Consider the following 23542-nt stretch of genomic DNA (forward strand, 5'->3'; position numbering starts at 1 on the left):
TCCCGGGGATGATGGGAAAGGGACCCAGACCCCTCTGCGCACTCCTTACAGTGGGACTCACCTCAAAATACAGTTCTATTTTAAAACCAGTGTGGTATACGTTAAGAGCCATGTGAACTGCTGGTAGGTCTGTAAATGACTCTTCAGAAAGAAAACACCCACAGTGGTGAAAAGGTGCAATGGAAGAAAAAGTCCTATTTACAACAGCTACACAGAAATCAATATGAATACATGTAATAAGCAACTGTCCAGCTGTTTAAAATCTACATTTTAGAGGCGCCTGGGTGGCTCAGTCGGTTAAGCGTCCGACTTCGGCTCAGGTCATGATCTCACGGTTTGTGAGTTTGGGCCCCGCGTCGGGCTCTGTGCTGACAGCTCAGAGCCTGGAGCTGCTTCAGATTCTGTGTCTCCCTCTCTCTCTGCCCCTCCCCTCTGCTCTCTGTCTCAAAAATAAAGAAGCATTAAAAAAATTATTTTAAATTGAAAAAAGAAGGCAGTGGCAAGGATGGGAAACCACAGCCCCGCGCGGAAACGGTGGACTCGGGGGCTGGAGGAGGGAAGACAGAGGGTGAGCCTGGGGCAGTTATGCCAGGAAGGAGGCAATGGTTTGAGCAACAGAACGTGACGAGGATGTCACGAGAACACAGCCCGCAGGCACCAGGGACACTCCGGGACACTCTGAGCACCAAAATAAGCAGGGACGGCGGTTTGGGTTTTTTTAAAGGTGACCTTGAGTCCATCCCAGTCGGGAGCTGGAAACCCTCACTCGAAGAGGCAGCAGACGCCAGCTCCAGGGGACGGCGAGCTGAGGGGCATAGGTCTATGGGGCTTAAAGGGTCTCCCCACAGATTGCTTATCAGCTACAAGGAAGAAGACAGCAACTCTCCAGTGGGGACATCACACAGTACCTGACCAGGGGTGCCAGGGTGGCTCCGTCGGTCAAGTGTACGACTCAATCTCGGGGTCATGGGTTCAAGGCCCACACTGTGGGTAGAGATTACTTAAAAAATATAATCTTTAGAGGCACTTGGGTGACTCAGTCAATTGGGTGTCTGACTCTTGTTTTCGGCTCAGGTCATGATCTCACGGTTCGTGGGTTCAAGCCCCATGCTGGGCTCTGTGCTGACAGTGCAGAGACTGCTTGGGATTCTCCCTCTCTCTCTCTCTCTCTCTCTCTCTCTCTCTGCCCCTCCCTCACTCACACGGTCTTTCTCTCTCTCAAAATAAACATTTTTTTGAAAATTAAAAAAATAAAATCTTAAAAAAAAAAACCTAACTAGGCCAGTGAGGCGGGAGGGACCTCCCACACCTCCAACGTGGGAGCCTGAGGGACGCACCGCACCCCTGCAGTGCCCCGGCAGGGACGCGGGAGCCGGCTCCATCAGGAGGAAGCATCACCAGACCTAACATGAGGACCCTCACTTTAAAATGTTTCTTAAAGGAGGGAGACTGTCCTATAAAAACAAAGTCACAAAAGCCAAGAAAGGCTGAGGAGCTGCTCCAGAGCCGAGGGGACCCCAGAAGCACAAACACCAACACCAGGCGCCCCATGCTGGAGAGAAAGACCACAGAGGGCACGCAGGGTGGCTGGCGGGCCCGGCTCCCGGCAAACATGAGGCCCGACTCCCGACTCTGCAAGTCATTCCCAGACAGATCACAGAAAATACGCGTGGATCTACAGACACACACACACACACACACACACACACACACACACACCCCAGGAGGGAGGGAGGAAACATGAGCCAGCAAGTAGACATAAAGCAAGCGTGGCAAACATAAACGGCTGAATCTGGGCAAGAGCAGAGTAATAGTCCTGGTATTTTTGTGACTTGTCTGTAAGCTTGAAATCATGTCCAAATAAAATAGTTGTTTTTTTCTTCGTATTTGAACACTTTAGTGTTGGAGCATGAAGGCTACGTGGATAGTGAAGAGAGAAATAAATTTCGGACAAATGCAAAGAAGTATTGCTCTACAGAGTAAGTGAAACATGTATGAAATTTGTTTTCCTAAGCACCAGGGACGACTGAAATGTAATTTAAAACAAAAAATTACAGGGAGAGTTTCGTAGCAGGCCAACAGGTTTGGGGTACATTCCTGATCTTTTTAAGGGGCGACCACAGGAGAGTATTTTCTCTAGCATGGAACTCAGCGGGCAGGCGTGGGTGGGTACAGTGGCTGGCTGGCACTGCCCACGCCCACCTTCTCCTGGTGTGCTGAAATGCACGGCATTCTGGGATATTCAGTGCTCTGGGCTCCAACGTTAGGGACCAAGGCACATATGGAGGCTTTGGGATTTTCTTTAGCATCCAAATAAAAAGTTTTCAAAGAAATTACATAAAGTCCTACAGTGCCTTTTTTTCCCAAGAACAGCGTTAAGAATATGGAAAGGCAAGTGACAGACTGTGAGAACATATTCACAGTCAGTGTATCTGACAGAAGACTTTCAGCAAAAATACGTAAGACTTCTATTTAACCAATAATACGAAAGACACATGATCCCAAACGATGGAACAGCCACTTCACAAATGACGACTGGGAGTGGCCAACCCGCACAGGGACAAGGACTCATCACTGGTCATCAAGGAAAGGCAAAGTCACGCCCACTAAGAAAGGCTGAAATTAAAAAGACAGACGAAACCAGAAGCTGGTGACGAGGTCGAACAACTGTAATTTCCAAACAGCGCTGGGACGGCTGCTTTGGAAAAAGACACATTGCTTTGAAAGGTCACCTCTATCTACCCAGGACCCAGAACTCGGCTCCACGGCATTCGCCAAAAAGAAACGAAAACTACATCCACAAAGACTCGCCCAAGCATGCTAAGAGCAGTTTTATTTATTAGCTGGAAAAGCCCTCCCACAGCAAAATGAAAAAACAAATCTGCAAACCACGCTAAAGATCAACACCAGGACACGGAGAGAACTCCTAAACTCTGCAACAATACAAGAAACCACACGACTCGAAAGTAGGCAATGGACTCGAACACTATTGTGAGTCATGCTAATACGAACATGGGAACACATGGGTCCCTTCAAGGCCCTCCTTTCATTCCTTTGGGTATTTACCCAGAAGCAGAATTACTGGATCACATGGAAATTCGATTTTTAATTTTTTGAGGAACCCCCATGCTTTTCCCCGGCCGCCGCACCATGTTAGCTCCTGCCACCAGGCAGGCGCCACGGTGGCGCTGGGACACTGGCTCGCCGCGAGGGACCATGACCCAGGTCATCCTGAAACACTTCCAGGGAACCCTCAACCCGCCTCTATTTCTGAGTTCTAAAAGTGGAAATTCACGCCATCTTCAGGATAAATCAAGGCACGATCCATACATGCCCAATACGGATCGTGAAAATATTCAGCTCTGAGGAGCCCCAGATCCCTAGCGAGCACCCAGATCTCTGTTGCAGGGACTTGTTTTGTCCAGAGAACCAGCCAGTACATAAACAACAGATCAGCTCACCTTCTAGAGGTGGGAGCTATTTTGCTACGTGGCTCCCAAAAGAAGGACTGTTTTGACCCCAGGCAGCCACTCCTGTGGGGGCTTGTACGTCTGACAAAACACAGCAAAGGACCTGGGCCTGATCATCTTTGCAGCTGCTGTCTTTCTATGCGTCCATCTCTTCCGTCTCAGGGAGTCTGCTTTCTCGGCAAACGCTAAGGGAGCCCACACCCCTGCAGCTGCCAGGATTTCAAATGCACCGCCTCTTGGGGCGCCTGGGTGGCTTAGTCGGTTAAGCGTCCGACTTTCGCTTAGGTCATGATCTCGCGGTTCATGGGTTCAAGCCCCGCGTCGGGCTCTGTGCTGACTGCCAGCTCGGAGCCTGGATGGAGCCTATTTCAGAGTCTGTATCTCCCTCTCTCTCTGACCCTCCCCTGCTTACACTCTCTCTCTCTCTCTCCTAGAAATTAAAAAAAAAAAAATGCTTTAAAAAAAAAAAAACAAAATGCGCCGCCTCTTGCGGACATGCTGTCCCCACGCACTCAAATCCCCGGGCAGGAAGCTGTGTGGGTGGGAAGAAGCACCCCTCCGGCCCAGAGACCAAGCACACAGGCTGTAGTCGTGCCGACCAAATACAGGTCGCAAAATTCCACGGCAGACCAGCACCAAGGGGCGTGTCTTCTCAAAACCATGTCTCTAGTTTGCTTTTATTTTATTTTATTTATTTTCTTGGTTCCCCAGTTTTATTCAAGAACTCATACAAACTATTTCAGATTAAGGAGTTTTAATCTTCATCTTCCTCCTCTTCCTCCTCTTGGTTTATCGGGAAGTAACGCCATTCGTAACTCTCTCTGCTGTCAGCACCTATGCACAACCAATCACGCAGATTATTCTTCTTCAGATATTGTTTGGTGAGCTATTTCACCTTTCCTACCTTTAGGAAAAGGCACCTCAGAAGTTACAGTAATCTTGCTCTTGCTCCTTTCGATGGTTACGGCCCCTCCACCGAGATTGCCAGCCTTTCCATTCACTTTGACTCTCTCTTGAAGAAGCTGCTCAAACTCGGCGGCATCCATGATTCCGTGCGGGCCAGGGGAAACTTCAGGACTTGTTTCTTTTTTTTTGGTCCCCCTTCACCACAAGTTTTACGGGCGCCATGGCAGCAGCAGAGGCAGAAAGGGAGGTAGTTGGTTTTTAATGACCGAATAAAACACTCAGGGCCAAAAACGTCCCTCAGACGCAGGTGACGGGGTGTGAACTGGAGACACTGCAGCCCAGATGGTGTCCCCACATCCGGAGAAACCAGGTAAAAATGACCCATCCCACAAAGGGCCACAGGAGACGGAGGCCCTCAGCTCCCGGTCCGAAGCGCGGAGCCTGATACTCCGATGCCTCAGGACTAATGGAACGTGGAGCATGAGGGACACGGCAAGGCCATCCTGACGACAGGTCGTGGCACCAAAGGCGGCATCCGTGAGGGAGGCCCTGGCTGCCCCAGTCGTGCAGGAAGACCGGCTTCAGAAACCATTTTCCAGAGAAAAGTACGGGTAGCTTCTTGGCTCATCTATTTCTGATTCGAGAAAGGACTTGAGGAAAGCGCACAGGCTGCCTGGGCCCCGGGTGATGCCGGAGGAACCTGCGCTGGGTTTTCAGGCGCGCTGGCAGTGCTGCAGCCGTGTGTCTAAGCCCCACGGTTAGGAGACATGTACCGAACCGTTCACAGAGGCGGCGACGGGCCGCCTGGGACCCACAGGTCTGGCCGTGAGGAGGCGACTTCTGGGTCCACCACAGGCTTCTCTCTGCCTTCATATAGGAAATCTTCCACACGAAAGGGCTGAAGGAAGGGAAGAATGTACGCGCCACCGTGTTCACAGGAATGAAAGCAGATCGTGACTGGAATTTGCTTGAAAATAAATCAAAGTGGGCTGTCGGGAGGTACAGACAGCAGAGGGCAGCACACTCAGGTATGACACCGCCGGGCCGCCTGGCTCCCTCCACCATTTGCCGTGTGCCTCAGTTCATGTCTGGAGCGCCCGCCGTGCGGAGCTCTAACATGGGGAGAGAAGGGGGAGACCCGCAGGTGGAGTGTACCCCAGGACGGCCCAGAGAGGGTCCCAGGGGGCGCCCCAGGATGGCCCAGAGAGGGTCCCAGGGGGCGCCCGAGGACAGCCCAGAGAGGGTCCCGGGCTGCGCTGCCCACGGCCTGTCCTCCCAGGCTGAGCCGGATCACATGGGGCCCCGGCCACATCCTACCACCTGACTCTGGTTAAGCATTTCCACGAAGAGTTAACAAAATAAAGTATCAGGTGGGACCCATCGCTCTGCATAGGGGTTTGCAAGCAAATCAAGAGTGACATGTGACACTGTATGTGACACTGTATGTTACATTGTTACGCTGTATGAACTTAATCAGCATCTACACATAAATGGGACACCAAGGGTGCCACATCTCCCCCCACCCACGTCCTCCCAAGGGCAGCTCTGGGGTTCCAGCCCCAGAAGGCCCTCCCTCCCGGCAGAACCCCCCCACGCCCGCGGTACCCCCCACACACAGCCAGGCAGGTTCATACACGGCTGCACCTTAGATACAGTTGCTGGTAATAAATAAAGAAAAGCAGAGCTGGGAACGGACACAGCGTGACCGCGTGTCCAGCTATAACCTGAACCCCTGCTCACCGGATCGGGACTCTCGACTGTACTGGTCTGAGGTAGGGACGGCAGAGGATGGCCCCTTCCCGAGGCTCACCCCAGGGCTGCCCAGTCCTGCTCCTCCATCAGCTGCGCAGCAATGCGGGCAGACCAGCCACCACGGAAGGTGCCGGGCCGTCCTTTCTTTATTCTCGACTTACTTGTTAAATTGACATCTGCTTTTACAGATAGAAAGTGGAACCTTCGGTATGGCAGGATTTGGGTTTTCCAAAGAATCGACCTCGGCAATGTAAATCATGCCCATCTGCTCTATGGTGAACCTTGAATAATGCGGGGTGCGGGCACCGACCCCCCCACGTCAAAACCTGCGTGGAACTTTTGAGTCTCCAAAAACGTAACTGCCAAAAGCCTACAGTTGACCAAAAGCTTTGCCAGTAACAGAAACAATCGACTAACACGTATTTTGTATGCATACGTATTATACGCTGTGTTCTTACAGTAAAGCCGGCTGAAATTAAAAAATGCCATTAAGAAAATCCTAAGAAAAAACTACACTTCAGTACTCGACTGTATTTACCGAAAAACACCTGTTAAAAGAAGACCCTGTGTTGCTCAGGGGTCGACTGTACTTCTTCCGGCCGAACCCTCCAAAGCCCGGTGCTTAGTTATGATCCAGGCACATGTCAAGTTCACTGTAAGACACGTATCACTTGTGCAGATTCAAGCTTCACTGTACTTAATATCGTACGAAAAATGCATTAAAAGAGACTCATTTTCCAACTTTGTATCGATCAGTAATTGTGAATTAATGCTATGAGCGTGCACACTGCTGCGCTATTACCATCGGCCGACGCAACACACTATTACCGCAGACGGGAAATGACAGCCCGTCACTCGGAAGAGGCGTTTTCTACGCTCGTGACCACGTTCTACACTTGTCCCCCACGCTGCTAATATTATGGAAACAACAATAGTGGTGACCTTGCGGATCCTCAGGACGCAGAGCCCAGGGCCGGGGCTCACCTTGCCATCCACTCCGGAAGGGCTGCTGAACACGTACTCCAGCTGGAAGATGACGGCGAACGCAGGGTGACGGACCAGCTCGGGGAGTCGGAGGTGGCTTCTCAAAACCAGAGCCTGGTTTCCAGAGCTGGGTCAAGAACAGAGCAGAAGCACGTCACGCTGCACCCCTGCTGCCCACACCCACCTGGGCGCCGGGCACTGCCTGTGCAGAGAGTGCCCGCCCCCACCCCCAGCAACGCCGCTGAGCTCTTCTGCGTGTCCGGGCCTCAAGGCAGTTCCCAAACCAGAGCCTTTTTAGGTGCCTCCGTCAACACTCTTCCAGAGCCGGCACAGCTTATGTGAGGAGGCTGGAGTGACACGGCCGCGTCTCCAGGGTGCTGCGTCCTCTAGGCCGGCCTCTGCCCGGACTCACACGCGGCGCCCCTCGGAGAGGTCTGGGATTCTGACTTGGGAAGCACGGACTGCCTGCCGCCTCTCCACCGCGGGAGAAACGGTCACAGGCACAGCTGGGGAAGGTGTGCCAGGGCCTCCTCAGACCCTCGGCAGCCACGGCCAGAGCCATCTGTAGCAGCACAAACCCAGACGTTCTCAGGCTAACAACACCGAGGTCTGCTCCCAAGGGGGACAAGGGGCAAGACAAAACAGGGCACCCGGGGAAGAACGCCAGGCGGATGAGCGCATACTTCACGTGCAAAAGCAATTGCATTTTGCTTTGGTCCCGGGTTACGTGCACACTCACACCTCCTGCTTCCACAGGAGTGGCCCTCGCGGCCCTGGGGAGAGTACCTGGCCTTTGAGGAGGAGCCGACCTTCCTGCTGAAGCTGGCAGAGCGCGTCAGGGCCACGTCCATCTCGGGCACCAGCACCACGACCTGGGGCCTCTGCACGAAGCCCAGGCCGTTGTGCACACCCACATGCAGGCGCCGCTCCAGTATCTCCAGCGCGCCGCCGCCGTCCAGCGGAATGCCCTTCTGGAAAAGCACACGTGAGACAGAGTGAGCCTGGGCAGGAGGGCAGAACCTCCCGGGGGAGGGGCAAGCGGAGGGAAGAAGGCCTAACAGGAGCCGCAGGCGTTTCCAGATCACACAGTGCTGAGCAAACACAAGTGCGAGCAAATGACAGGCAAATAACGCCACCAAAGCGCCAGCCTTGGGGCATTTTCTAGGTGGCTTCAGGTTCTTGCCAAGGACAGCCATCTGGGAGCAATACACCCCAACACCCTCCCCACCCCAAGGGTGCCTGAATCATCGAACTCTTGCTCAGGCTTCCACGGCTGAGCTCATCATCAAGGCACCAAGCGAGCAAGCAGGGCCCCAAGCCCCAAGGTGCAGGAGCCCACCGCCCCCCAGGTGCCCCTGGCCTCCCCGAGACGCAGGCTCTGGAGACTCGGGGCACAAGGGGCAGCCAGAACGGGCAGCATATTCACACGGTGAGTCATAAACCAATAAACACAGACTCGGCCCCAAAGTGATCGCTGGATATTAACGTGTTTCATCTGAACAAAAAATGTACAGGCACTTTAACAAATGAGCAAGGATAGGCCTGCAGGCTATTACTATTTATTAAATTGTGTGATCGTTGCAAAATGATCCCTGCATTTTCAGGTTTTCTTCCCTGCCCATTAATCAAGCTGAATGGACCTAAACTCAGGCTATTAGTCTCCGAGTGATGAAAATAAAGCGACGGAGGGAACAGAGGACCTGCCAGTCGGGCAGGAACAAAACCACAAAGCGGTAACACCACAAAATAAAGTGATTTTTATGGGAATGCATAAAACTCCACGATGATACTCCTCAAGCCTCTCTACCCCCGTGCGATCCCGAGCGACAGGAACGCAGCAGGAGCCGCAGCAAGAAAACATGCGCTGCTGTTTCCATCCTGTTCTCTGCCTGTGTTTCATGCGACACATCACAGGGAGGCACCTTCTCAAGAACGGGTAGGGGGCACGACAGTCCATCTCACTCGTGTGCGCTCCACCGGCACAGCGGGCGGGGTGGGCACCCGCGGTGGCACCACCCGCTGTCCCAGGGCCGAACCAACCTTGTCCCCGTCCTCCGGGTGCCCCTCCCCAGAGGGGACGCCGACAGAGGAGCAGACAGGTGAGGACAGCAGGGGCTCTCGGGGCCACGGAGCACCCGGAGAAAGGAGCGGGGGCGGGAGGGGCTGAGGCCTCGGCAGCACCCTCAGGGGCCCGTCAGGACCGCCGGGTGTGCACAGGGACAGGAGCCTGACAGGCGCCGCGTGAGGGCCTGGACGCGGAACGTCCAGGGACGTGAGCTGCGTGTCCAAAGGTCACCATAGGGACGAGCGGTGGCCCGTGACCCCCTGGAGTTCATGGGCACGTGTCACACGGGCGGGCAGAACCAGTCACTGAGAGGAAGCCCCTTTCACAGAACGCGGCTCTGCTGGGACAAAATGACAGATTTCCAGTCTCCTTGGAATGAGCCAAGTGTCTCGAAAATGTCCTTTGTAAATGCAGAATGTTTTCCTGGTTTCCCTGTGCTCGTTTGGAGGTTTCATTTACTTTTAAACAAAGACCGTTTTAAGATATAACAAAACCGCAACGGCACCTTCGTCACACTGAAGTTAGGATGACAGGCTACGTGTCCCTCTTCGGCCACAGAGAGGGAGCCCACAGGCCCGTGTCACCAGGGGCTGGGCTGTCTGCCCTGGTGGCATCAGAGGCCGGCAGCCCCCCTCTCTGCCCTGCCCGCGTCTCGACTGATCAGATGAGGTTCCCTGAGAGAAGACCGTACCTCCCCGAAGTGATCGCTGATGAGGAATTCCAGAAGCTCTTCCTCAAACTTCTCCAGGGAAGGATAGAGCGAGAAGAACAAATCATCCAAGTCCCACGTGACAGACTTCTGAAGGCGAGGCTTTCGGAGGGCGTCCCCTGAAACAAGGGGGGGCTGGTGTAGAGAATCTGTGGGGAGAAGACCACCGGGTACACCCACAGTTCCCCCCACCAGGGCCAGGCCACGGGGCTGGGCCCTCTGGGCGGAGGAGAAACGGTGGGCACAGCACTCACACGGAATCAGAACCCACCTCCGTTCACACAGAGGAACCGAGCTGATCAAACAAGCCCGGATTGCGTTTACACCTCGATTCCGCCCCCCACCCTCCTCCGGGCACACATACTGTAGAGCCCAGATCACAGAACGCAGGCTAACATCTGTTCCTATCAGCTTGCTTTCCTTTATCACTGACTTCCTCTCCAACGAGAACACAGCCAACGATGCCGTTCCTTATTTCTGTACATTTACCTTGGACCATTTGGAAATATGTAGAAATACTCATGAGCACATTAAGGCAACAAGCGAAAACACCGTCTGGGCTGCCACCACCAGCGATGAGCCCCCGTCCCGGTCGGGAAGCAGCCCCAGACTCTGAGCTCCGTGAGGACAGAGGGGACACCGGCTCCTGGCATCCAGCTTGGTGCCCGGCTCAGAGCAGGGGCATATACCCCCAGCCGCGAGGGGCGGGGTCGGAAGTGTGCAGAGCCCTCCCCTCTGGGCCCTGGCGCGAAGACCACAGCAGCAGGATGAAGGCCAAGCCCACCGCTTCCCCGCGAGCCCACGAACCAGGCTCCGCGCCTCCCGCACCCAACCTTCTGGCCCAGCTGCCCTGTCTCTTCCCAAGCTTCCACAAGTAAGTGTTAAGGTGCAGAGTCAGACTTTAAGAGCCAATTCCAAAGTCAGAGAAAGAAAACAACTGAAGTGGGACTGGCGGAGGAGAGTGCAGCGAGATCCCTCCGACATCCTGCGAAGGGTAAATCAGGTAAATGTGACTTCGTTGTCGCCCCCGTGTGTACTAAAACCCTTAAAAACACCCACAGCCGCCCTCTGCCCCAGGGATTCCACGTCTTCACCTTATTCAGCAAAAGTAATCAAACATGGAAGCAAAGTTTTATGTGCGAGAATACTCACGAAACATGATTTATAACAGAAAAAAAAAAAGAAACAACTTAGCGCTCACTGGTGGGGGAATGCTGAGTAAATTACTGGGCGTCCATTTAAAACGCAAATGAACTCATATCGTCAGTTTATTTAATGACTGAAAAGTAATCATAATGTCGTAGGTGAGAATAATACATGCAAACCTGTGCGCTAGATCCTGTAACGCCAGTTCTACTCGAAACTCTTATGCATGTACATGGACACGTGGAAATCTAGGGGCAGTAATCACAGATCACTTCATTTCCTCCTTTAGTTTTTCTACACCTTCCCCACCACAAATATGCATTAGATTTGATGCGTCTGAGAAATTCTGTGCATTCCTTTGTAACTTAAAAAGAAGCATCTAGGGGTGCCTGGGTGGCTCAGTCGGTTAAGCGTCCAACTTTGGCTCAGGGTCATGATCTCACGGTTCATGGGTTCAAGCCCTGCGTCGGGCTCTGTGCTGACAGCTTGGAGTCTGGAGCCTGCTTCTGATTCTGTGTCTCCCTCTCTCTCTGACCCTCCCCTGCTCACACTGTCTGTCTGTCTGTCTCTCTCTCTCTCTCTTTCAGAAAAAAAAAATAAAATATTTAAAAAAAGTTTTTTTTAAAAAGATATCTAACGCCGGTCAGCTGATGAGTCAGAACCCAATAAAAGTGCAGGTATAATTACTCACAATGGCCAGGAGGTAAAAACAACCCCAGTGTCCATCACCAGATGAACGGATAAGAAAAATGTGGTCAATCCATACGTGGAATATTCTTCAGCCTTAAAAGGAAAAGAAATTCCGCCATGCGGATGAACCTTGAAGATGTTATGCTAAATGAAATAAGATGGTCACAAAAAGGGTGGATACTGGGTGATCCCACTCATGCAAAGTGCTTGAAATAGTTAAAGTAAGAGACAGAAAGCAGAAGGGAGGGCGCCAGGGGCCAGGGGCCAGGGATGGAGAGTATAGATGAAAAAGTTCTGGTAGCAGATGGTGGGGGTGGGTACGCAGCAGCATGAATGGACTTCATGCTGCCCAATTGCACATTTTAAACTGTGAAAATGGCAAATTGTATGCCACATCGACTCTACCACAATTCTGCTTTCAAGTGCAACTTTTCATGAAATGGCCCAGCAAGTGTCTGACGCACATCCTGAATGGAGACCTTCCGTCAGGGGAGGAGGAAGCGGACGCCTGCACAGCCTGCTCCCAGGAGGCGAAAGCACAGCCACGGGGCGCCCCCCACACGCTGACGGGCCGACGGGCCACACAGGATTGCTCACGGAGGGTCTCAGGGAAGACGAGGCAGGGAGGCCACGGCCCTCCGGAAGCACAGAGAGGAGGCGCAGGGACCACTCCCTGGCCGCTCGGCCCTGGGCAGGTGGTGCCCGGGTGACCCAGCGGAGCGCCAGCAGCGACGCAGACCAGGAAGCGAGAGCACGGACGCGGGGGGAGTTGAGAAAAAGGAGGAGGGCGTAGCGGCAAGCCTGTTATCTCTGGGGGCTCCGTGGTCCCGTCACGCAGCGGGCAAGTGCACGTTAGTCACTCACCCACACAGAGGGCAAACAGGCCCACTCCTCTCGCAGCCCCGTGGCACCTCCAGGACACGGCCGGCACCCCTGCCCCACCCTCAGCCAAAGGGACGCGCCGCCGTGCACGCTCGCTGCCTCAGAGCACAAACAGCCGCTTTGCGGGTCACCGAGTAATCCGTCTGCTCTTGACCGTGGCTGCACTGTTGGCCAACGCATCTGGCCAGGAACGGGAGTCCAGGTCTCCACGGGCAGTCTCGAGGGTTCCCGGGGGGCGGCAGTGGCCCTCGAGCTCCTGGCGAGCCCCCCCCCCATCTCGAGGGCTTTGATGCAGAAGGACCACCTCACCCTGCCCCCGCCTGCGCTCTGGTCACTGGTCCCAGGCACCCGGCGGTGGGGGGGGGGGGGGGGGGGGGGGGCGAGCAACTGTGCCCAGCGCCCTCTCACCTGACGACCCTGTACAGTGAGGAAGGGCCCCTCCACCCCGCACACCACCACCCGTGGGTCACCTTCCAGGAATGGTGAGTAACGTACCGAACACTCAGTGCCCGCCTCTCCCACATGGTAAGTCCCATTTCCTGCAGAAACACGAAGGGGAAGCCCCACGGCCCGCCCACCACGCCCCCTCCCCCTCCCTCCGGGGAATCCTCCGAGGATTCCAGAAGCACCCGTGACGGTGGAAAGTCAAGCCTGCCAGCCCACTGTCTGCAGGCTGCAACGCAACGGAAGCAAGACCGGACTCGATGCCCTGGTCCCCGCCTGGGGCATCACAGTTAGGAAAGAGCCACGTGCCCAGTGGCCTCTCAGAGCATGAGGGCCAAGCTGCTCGGCAGAAAGGCCCCGGCGACCGGGAGACAGAAGGGCTCGGCGGAGAGGCATACCGGCAGCGACACCAGAGCGCCACGGCCCCAGGTGACACCGTGACGGTGACAACGGGCCCAGGACGGGCCGGCCACCAGCAGCCCGCAGCAGCCTCGGAGCCACGTCCCAGATGCAGCGGGTGGCGGCGGGCGGGGCTCCGGCGGGGCTGCACCTGCGAAGCACAGGGGACGCTCACCAAACCAGGGCCCGTCAGCAGGAAGAGGACAGGCTGGCAGCGGCGCCTCCGTCTCCCTGAGCCGGCACCTCCGCCGCCGGGGAGGGCTGGGTGCGTCTCCAGCACGGTCATTCCCATGGAATGAACTGCACGTCTCCTGAAACCAGGGAGGACCGGGGTGGTTACACACGCTCCGGGCCTGGGGCCCGGGTGCCAATCTGTTTCTAATCCTCGGCCTCCACAGCTGTGAGAGCAAGGTGACCGCGCCCACCCCGTGATGGTGCTCCAGGGAATGAGCTAACGCCATCCGCACTGGGCTCCAGAGAAGAGCCACGAACTCGGAGCCACGGGCTCCCAGGAAAAGGCACACACGTGTGCATGCATATCTCACCAGACTGTAAGCTAAGTCCTCGGCACGGCTCATCCGGGAGAGTCTATTCTCTCCCTCACTAAAGGCAGACGAGGCTCAGACGAGCCAGTGACTTGCCCGAGGCCGCCCGGCTCACAGGCACGGGTGGGGGAACACTCAAACACTCCAGCTGCTGAGCACACATCCACGATCGGCCAGGAGGCACCGTGAGGACCTCAGGGAATGAGTGGATTCGCAAATGCAGAGTCTGGGAGTCACCAGGACGGGACGAGGGGTGCCGGCCGACCCAGCCCTTACAGAGACGGACGGACAGACTCACACTGCGTGCTGCTGCCACAGCCCGTCCCACAGAACCCACTCACCCTCACCAGTCACCCGCATACGTGAACTAAAACAGACTAAAACCGTGGTGGGCCAAGGCCATCTCCCGGATGGATTTCCCGGGGACGAGTCCTCGTGGCACCACGGCTCGAGGGGTGACAGTGCGTCAGCAGGCACAGGTCCCAGGTGTCGGGAAGGTGGCAGAGACCAGCGCTTCTGGAAGAGACCCCAACCAGCAGGAAGCAGGCTCCGCACAGCCTCCCCATGACAAGGGCCAACAGCAGCAGCGAAAAGAGCCACGACATGGTCTCCTACGTGAGGAAGAGCATCCCACACACCGCGGGGGGGAGGGGCAGGAGGGAAGGCTCCTCCACCCGGACACCGGGTGGAGGAGCTACATCTGCACTGGTAGAACCTTCCAGATCCTGAGGGACCCAGGGGATGGGGCTGGTGGCACCGGCCATGTCTTGTGGAAGGCACGGGCTCCAGAGAAGGGCTCTCAGCAGAGCGGGCCTCGGTGGATGCTGTACCACAGATGAGGCCACAGGGCGGCCACGGCAGAGGACAGCATCCCATGGAGAAAGCACAGCAGGTCCTTGGCTGAGCGCTTCCTAAGTCCTCAGCACTGGGCTCCCCTGGCCCCTTCTCTTCCTCCCCAAATGCATCTCCGAGAAGATCCCAAGAATGTCCCCATTTTATGGAGAAAATGCAGCATCAGAGGCTGGGAGAAATTAGGAAACTCGGGGCTCACCATGTGGCCCGGAGTGCAGCCGCGCTCACTGAGGTCTGTCGGCCCCGCCAGCCACAGCTCCAACACCACCATCTGCACTTGCTCAGTGCACCACCCACCTCCGCGGCCGGGGCGGACGGAGCCTCAGCAGAGCTGCCCCTCCCGGGGAGAGCTCATGGCCCTCACGCTCTGTAACTAGGTCCAGCTTTCATGTGTCAGTTGCCACGGCTTTGGGTGCGAAGCCATTTCCCAAAAACAGCACTGCTCCTACAGGAAACACACCATCTCCCTCAGGGATCCCCACACACGCAGCCGAGAAAGTGGGGGTTACAGGCTCAGAACAAGCGGGACTTCCCTCCTAGCGACATTCTCTAGGGAGGCGCTCGGGAACGCCCCCGGGCACCCCAAGAGCCCCCACGAGGCCCCAACAGGGTCCACGGCCTCCAGGGGACGCAGCTCCCCTGGAAAGATGCCAGATTAGCCAGAACGCACCCCACACACACACAAACAGCATGGCAAGAGAGGCGGCAGGAAGAAAGGAGGCTGAGGTGATCCAGGCAGGAGCGGAAGGGGTCTGAGGCGTCCGGTCTCTGAAACACCTGCCGCCTCTGACGGCCGTGGGGAGGCGTGAGGCCGGGCCCTGCTGAAATCCACCCAGGACACGAGCACTCTGCTAAGAGCCGCGCGGTGCCCTCACCCCTGTTTGGGGCCTGCGCACAGACCCACCCAGTGAGCCTTCCTGAGTCCCAGATAAACCACAGCATCGGGGGTGGGGAAGGTGTGAAGGCGCTGCCAGCAGGAGCGCTGGTTCTCTCCGGGGTGGTTCCCTGGGGCTGAGGCTGGGAGGGGGGGTGCTCTCAGGAACACTACCTCGGTCTGGGGCTCACACAGGGCAGGAGCCCCCTCTGCTGGCACCAGCCCTGCCCACCTGCACCCCGCGCTCACATGGGGCAACCCGGGAGCCGAATCCCGGTGAGGGTCTGAGCGGTCTGGGGAGCCGGGAAAACCCCACAGCCACCGAGGTGCCTGGATGCCAGTTGCTGAAATGCACCATCAGCAGGGCGGGGGTCAGGGTCACAGCAGGGCGGGGGTCAGGGTCACAGCAGGGCGGGAGTCAGGGTCACAGCAGGGCGGGGGTCGGGGAAGCAGCAGGTCGGGGTCACAGAAGGTCAGGGTCACAGCACGGCGGGGGCCGGGGTCACAGCAGGGCTGGGGTCGGGGTCACAGCAGGGTGGGGGTTGAGGTCACAGCAGGGCGGGGGGCGGGGAAGCAGCAGGTTGGGGCCACAGCAGGGCGGGGGCGGGGTCACAGCAGAGCAGGGGGCGGGGTCACCAGGGTTGGGGTCACAGCAGGGCGGGGGGCGGGGTCACAGCAGAGCAGGGGGCGGGGTCACCAGGGCGGGGGTCACAGCAGGGTGGGGGTTGCAGCAGGTCGGGGGCTGGGGGTCGCAGCAGGTCAGGGGTCAGGGAAGCAGCGTCTTCAAGGAGCCCCTCAGGGGATTCCTGAGCAGGGACACCAAGCAGAGGGGGCCACCGAGTGGCAGCCGAGGGAGGGCCACAGGAAAGGCCGCATGGGGGCGCGTCTATGGGAGCGGGCACGCAGGAGGGCCAGGCAGTGAAACCGAAGGAAGGTGCGAAGGAGGAAGGCAGCGAGGAAGGAAAGATGGGAGGCAGGTGCTCAAAGCCAACGAAGGGGAGAGAGCAGCAGGTGTGCGGGTCAGGGAGACAAGGCTCCCGGTGAGGGCGGCCCTGGGGGACGCGCACGCGGCAGGGACACCTCAGCAACACACTTCCTCAGCCTCCCTGCCGGGCACACGTTCCGGGGACTCCCGACGTCCAGACCGCCTCCATGACCTCCGTGGTCTCCCTGGGGGCCCTGCCCCCCCAGATGCCGCTGGGCCACAGCTCGCTCCCCCCAAGCCCTGGCAGAGGACCACGGTCAAGTGCTCTGCTCCAGATGCCGCTGTGGTGGCAGCTGGCTCGGGCGGCGGCGGGGGGAGTGGGATCCCCTCCACTTCCCTCCAGCTAGAAGCACCATGGAAAGTGGGCTCAGGACCCCCACACCTCCCTGAGCACTTGGCCAGGAACCCTCGCTCAGGACTCCGTTCCGTCCTGGCACGAAGGCCACGGGCCCAGGTCTAGAACATGGGCTTACCCCCGCTTACACTGACGACAGCCTCCACTGCACCCGGCCGCTTCGTGCAAAGTTCTGCACCCGCTCCAGGCCGAGCAAGCCATCCGAGTCCCCTCCCCGCTCTGTCTCCCGAGACCCCACACACACACCGACAGAGGCAGCAGCACAGCTCCGGGCAGTGGCCGGCTCGTGGCTCTGCGGCTGCGAGAGCGGGGCCTTGCTCTGAGCGGGCTGTGGGGGCTCCCACGGGCACGTGAGCGGTGCGCCTGGCGCCGAGGCGGCTGTCCGGGCCCACCACGCACAAGCATGTGAAAAGGGCAGAGCGAAGATGGGGAGGTGCACGGGTTCCTAGCTGCAGAGAAGGGACGATGCCCAATGGCACCTGCTAATCTGTGCAGATGGCGAGAGCCTCCCTGGAAGGGAAGGCCCGCCCCTCCCCTGGGGGGTGACAAGGAGCCACCAGAGGTGCCACAGGCTGTCGTTTCCAGTCACTCCCAGCTTGAAAACCATTCCTCAGAAGCCGGTCCTCACACAAAGGAGGAAGTCAAACTGGAGCCACAGGGAGAAGGCTGGCCACGATGTCAACTTCGGTACCTGGTCGTGACCTTGAGCAACAATTTGGGGCAAACTGGGCAAAAGGCACCCGGGAACCCTCTGACTTGTTGACCCCGTATGAGTCTGCAGTGCCCCCAATAAAAACCCAGCTCAGCCCTGGACGCGGGCCCCTCCCAAGCAAACAGACACCCACGTCCCCACAAGCTGCCAAAACAGTCAGACCCTCTACGAACGGCACGTGAATTCCGCCACGGGAGCCGGTCCCAGGCCCTGCCCTGGCCCTTTCTGGGCTATGAGACGTTCCCCAGCGACGCGACCCTTCCCCAAGCTGGAGTCACAAAGGCCCAGAAGACCCTGGGCAGGATTCAGAACACAGACCACGACCACAGTCAGGACGCAAGCTGTGTGCAGCTGGGAGCTGGGTCTTCAACCTGGCGCCCCGCATGTGAGGCGAAGCCTGAGCAAGACAGGTCTCCTTTCTCGGAGTATCAGGTGGTCACTGGGGACCTTGACGAGAAGTTACGTTCCAGTCCTTTCTCCTGGAGAAGGGGGAATGAGCCTGCCTTTCCACCCTCCACGGGCCCTGGTCACTGGTTTTTAAATACAACACAGGGGCGCCCAGGGGGCTAAGTCGGGTGAGCATCAGACTCTTGATTCCAGCTCAGGTCATAACCTCAGGGTCATGAGATCAAGCCCTCATCGGGCTCTGCACTAACAGCGTGGAGACGGCTTAGGACTCTGTCTCCCCTCTCTGACCCTCCCTCACTCACTTGTGCACAAGCGCTCTCTCTCTCTCAAAATAAATAAATTAAAAAACAACATAAACTCTCATCAGTTTTGAGATTTCCCTGCCTGCATCCAGTAAGCACCCCAATGGACAGCTGGGTGCCCCACACGAAGGGGGCTGATGGGAAGCCACTGGGGTTCAGATCCCTTCAGGAGACATGACCTTGGAGCACGAGCAGCCGGGATCACGCCCCACGCTGCAGCGGCCCCTCAGGAGACATGACCTTGGAGCACGAGCAGCCGGGATCACGCCCCACGCTGCAGCGGCCCCTCAGGAGACATGACCTTGGAGCACGAGCAGCCGGGATCACGCCCCACGCTGCAGCGGCCCCTCAGGAGACATGACCTTGGAGCACGAGCAGCGGGATCACGCCCCACGCTGCAGCGGCCCCTCTGACACCCTGGACTGGCACAAGATGGGGAGAACACACCCGGGGCCGCAGGAGCTGCCTTCTCGCCCCAGCGGCAGCGACAGGGACACAGCCCGGATGAGCTGTAGGCACCTGCAGGTCTTCCCTGCAGCTCTACTGACACCCACTGGCGACTCACAGAGTGGCAGGGCTGCCGCGGGCCCCAACAGAAGGCTGCTCACTGAGACCCCAGACTCGACGGCAGGCGTGCACCTAGTTCCTGACCTCAGCACGCAGCACAGTGGCACGGAGGGGGCCTCCCTGGCCGATGGGGCCAAGGTGTCCGAGCCAGACACAGGCTGTCACGTTGCTTTCAGTCTCGACAGCAGACAGCACGTGGCATTTTCTCTGTGTCCCTGTCTGTCCCCTCCTCCCTCTCGAGAGCACACAAGAGAGTTAGAGAGAGCAGTAAGACTTCCCATATGAGGCTGGGGGGCCGTGGGGGTTGAAGCTCAGTGAGCCACGGCAGGCCCAGAGCTGGGACCCAGCCTAGGACTTGCTCCTGTTCTTAGTCAATTTATCGTTTTTCGCGCATCACCATCTCTTCTCAGGAAAAACGGTGACCTCGCGAGGAGAGGACCCCCAGGGACCCATCGCAGAAATCCATGAACCCAAGGACGACGTCTGCACCCCAGCAGGGACCAGGACACCATGGTCCTGGGACATCGTTACCGAACGCATTCCCGCCTAGAGTTGAACTACATCTTTTCTTCCGGTTCTTGGGCGTCTCTAAGTCAAAACCTGGCACATCAGAGCTCACACCCGCGCCCCATCCTGCCCTCCCTGGACCCGAACAGGGGGCCAGATCCCCCAGGACAAGAGGCCCAGCCGGGTGGGCAGGAAAGAACCGGGGTGGTCCCTTCTCCTGGACCCTCACACAGTCTGACAAAAAAGCCCCGGAAGGGCCCAGAAGGAGCGCGAGGCCCGGGCCCCACCAGCAGGTCCCAGAGCAGAGCAGGCCTCTGCAGCGATCTCCTAGGCGCGAAGGCCTTGTCCCAGATCCCCCACCGGAGAACCTCCTTCTAGATCACGCCAAGACGGGCCCTGGGGCTTTCACGTGACTTCCGTTTTCACAGGTAATCCAGCCACCACACACCCACGTTCACAGCAGCATGAGGCACAACAGCCAAACGGCAGAGCAACCCAGGAGTCCGTCCAAAGGAAAACGGATGAACACACCGTGGCCCGTCCCTGCGATGCAACATCACTCGGCCTTAAAAGGGGAAGGAAATCCCAACACACGATTCAACATGACGACCCTTTCGGGCACGATGCCACGTCAAATAACGCTGGTCACACGAGTGGAATACTGAGGATTCCCCTCGTAGAAGGACCTCAGAGGCGCCAACTCAGGGACAGAAAGCAGGACGGCAGCGGCCGGGGCGGGGGAGGGGAGACGGGGAGTGTTTATTTAGTGGGGACAGAGCTTCAGGGTGGGCCGACGAGAACGTTCTGGGGGTGCACGGTGGTGGCAGCACTTTTGCGCCGTGTCTGTTCCACCACAATTTAAAAATAATCCTCCTCGGGCCGCTGACATGGGGGTCCAGGAAGGCTGAGACCTGCAAGCGGTTTTCCTGACCTTGGTCATAGACACATGAGCTCTCTGTCTTACGGAAGCGTTTCCCAAGGAAAGAAAACAAGTGCCTTGAGGGACATGAGACACTGCTCAGAAGGGACGACAGACAGGGCATTGCCCCTCTCTCCTCTCCCCTCCCTCCTCCTCCCTCTCACCCTCCCCTTCCCCTCCCCTCTCTCCTCTCCCCTCCCCATCTCACCCCCTCCCCCACCTCTCCCCTCTCCCCGCTTCTCCCCCTACCCCTTCCCCCTTCCCCACCCCCACCTCTACAAGGCCATTAGCTGAGGGCGCCTAGCCATGCCCAGCCCCCTCCCACTGTAGAGCCCAGTTCCTGAGAGGTCTACCCACCAATGATACAGACACCGGAGGAGAGAGACCAGCCCTTACCCTTCTCTCCATGAGCCGGAAGGAGGCCAGGAATGTGCTGCAGACCAGACACCAGAAGGTTCTCGGGAATGAGATGGAACACAGACTCCAGGAGCGGGTGCGGCCTCAGCGTGTACTGCAGGCTACAGTTCTCCACTAGGGTCACGTGCTTGTTTTCTGCGGGGGAAACACTTGTGTGACAGCTGTGACCAAAGGCCCTTTGGGTCAAACCAGCCGATAAAATGAGCATCTAAGAAAGAAAACACCACACACAGGAAACGTATTTTTCCACAAAGGCAGGGGAACTGCTCTGTTCAGCCTAAAAAGCAAAAAGAACCAATCCTTAAGAACTCTCCAGGGGCGCCTGCGAGGCTCAGCCGGTTAAGCGTCCGACTTCGGCTCAGGTCATGATCTCACGGTTCGTGGGTTCGAGCCCCGCGTCGGGCTCTGTGCTGACAGCTCGGAGCCTGGAGCTGCTTCGGATTCTGTGTCTCCCCCTCTCTCTCTGACCCTCCCCTGCTCACACTGTCTCTCTCTCTCAGAAATAAAACATTAAAAAAAATTTTTTTTAACAACAAAAAAAGAACTCTCTAGTAAAACTACAGACACAGATACCAGGGGTTTTTTCTAATTTTTTTAATGTTTGTTTATTTCTGAGAGAGATAAATGCACACCACAAGCAGGCAGAGAAAGAGGTCAGAGGATCAGAAGCGGGCCCTGCGCTGACAGCACAGAGCCTGACGTGGGGCTCAAACCCACAAACCATGGGATCGTGACCTGAGCAGAAGTCAGATGTTTAACCGACTGAGCCCCCCGGGCGCCCGCCCAGGTACTTGCTTTTAATGCAACACAACTAAACTCTTCCTGCTCATCCCTCCCCCAGAGTCATGAAGTCCAGGCACCGCCTGGTCCCAATTATCAGCGGGGGGGGGGGGGTAGGAGGCCCCCGGGGCCCCAGCCTGCCTCCCTCCCCACTCAGCTCCTGCGCCCTCGAGCCCACAGAGCAGCAGGACTAGGCCCTGCGAGCAGCAGCCTCTGAGGCAGAGCCCTGCCCTCGAGGACGGACCGCTCTTCTGGGGCGACCAAGACACAAACAGCGATGTCCACAGCACAGGGGAGGACGGGATTGATCCCCAGGCGGGTGTGGACAGCAGACAGCGGGCCAGGGAAAGGGGAGAGCGTCCTGGAGAAAGCCAACTGAAAAGGGTCGGACACAGAGCTCAGGAGGATGGAGGGAACAGCATCGACCGAAACTGAGGTTCAAGAAAGGGCAGAGCCCGGAGTCACAGGCCCTGTGGTTGAGAGAGACCAGAGACATGCCCTCTACCCATCCCCAAAAATCAGTCTTGCTGGGACTTGACTTCTTCCACTGACAGGAGCCTCACCACCTCCTACGACACGCTGCATTATTTCCTAAGAAATGAGCTAAACATGACGTACTGCATTCGTTAGAAAGAGAAATGAATGAACACTGTGTTTTTAACACCAAACCACCACAGACACAGGGTCAGCCGCTTCCTTGAAAAGCTGGATGCCCTGAAAGGCGCTGCCGCATACGGCTGGTTGGAAAGACGCTGGCTGGGCCTCCATGGAGGGCGATCAGGAGAAATGTTAGAAACTAGTCCTCAGACCCAGCACAGCACCCCGGCTTCTAGGACTTCAACCCCCAGCTGTGCGGACATGTGTGCAAAAGGGCAGCCGTCCACACCAGCGATGCCCCCGAACTCCGTCCCCTGGGTCCCCAGGGGTCGGCTCACAGGGCCATTCAGTAAAGCACAGAACATGTACTCAACGACACACCCCGCGGCCGCAGGAAGAATGGGGGGAGGGGGTGTCTAGGCACCAGCAGGAAAACTTCACCAAGGTAAATGGTCAAAGGGAAAAGCAGAGGCAAACATGAAGCCCAGACATGTGCTCTTGCCCGGTCCCCATACGAGGATCCTAGGGACTCAGAGAGGTTACCTGGGGTGCAGGGGAGGGAGCAGAGCAGTGGGGGAGGCCTCCCTGCACCTTTTTATACTTCTTTATGCTATTTTGATTCTCAGTCACATGAACGTATTGCCCATTCAAGCAAGAGTTCCGCACATTTCTGGAAACGCCCACGAGGTGACCCTCACGCTCTCCACTCCCAGACCCACACAGGCTTCCACCGCTGCCCCGGGACAAGCTGCTGGATTGCACGTCCTTCTGAAGGTCCTGATCCCAGAGCGCCAGGCTGGCTCAGTCGGTGGAACATGTGACTCTTGATCTCAGGGTCATGCCTCCAGCCCCACCACTGGGCATGGGGCCTACTTTAAAACAAATTAAAAATGGGGCACCTGAGTGGCTCAGTCAGTTGAGTGTCCAGCTTCAGCTCAGGTCAGGATCTCACTGTTCATGGGTTTGAGCCCCGTGTCAGGCTCTGTGTGGACAGCCAGCTCAGAGCCTGGAGCCTAACTTCGGATTCTGTGTCTCCCTCTCTCTCTGACCCTCCCCTGCTCACACTGTCTCTCTCTCTCTCAAAAATAAATAAAAACACAAAAAATTTAAAAATAAAAATTAAAAAAAATAAATAAAATGAAATGAAATCAATTAAAAAAATAAAGCCCTGACCCTAAGGGCGCTCCAGGACACAAAATGTCAACAAAGTAATGATTAGACTCAATTAAGAAATAAACTCAGGGGCGCCTGGGTGGCTTAGTCGGTTAAGCGTCT

At 57.1% G+C, this 23542-nt stretch overlaps 1 protein-coding gene and 1 pseudogene across 3 annotated transcripts in view; both read right to left on the reverse strand.

Annotated features, from left to right (window-relative positions):
* NPHP4 (nephrocystin 4) overlaps positions 1-23542 on the reverse strand; it is a 106599-nt gene that overhangs the window by 58322 nt on the left and 24735 nt on the right. For all 3 annotated transcript variants that reach the window (XM_039253247.1, XM_039253246.1, XM_039253249.1), the window contains exons 6-9: positions 20870-21025; positions 9869-10005; positions 7899-8083; positions 7113-7239 (exon numbers count right to left, since the gene is read on the reverse strand). In XM_039253247.1, the coding sequence (XP_039109178.1) occupies positions 7113-7239; positions 7899-8083; positions 9869-10005; positions 20870-21025 (605 nt within the window). The remainder of the gene's footprint in view (positions 1-7112; positions 7240-7898; positions 8084-9868; positions 10006-20869; positions 21026-23542) is intronic.
* On the reverse strand, positions 4225-4598 carry LOC120245978 (annotated as a pseudogene).

Source organism: Hyaena hyaena, unplaced genomic scaffold (assembly GCF_003009895.1).
Source record: "Hyaena hyaena isolate Hyena2069 unplaced genomic scaffold, ASM300989v1 scaffold_443, whole genome shotgun sequence".
Lineage (NCBI taxonomy): Eukaryota > Metazoa > Chordata > Mammalia > Carnivora > Hyaenidae > Hyaena > Hyaena hyaena.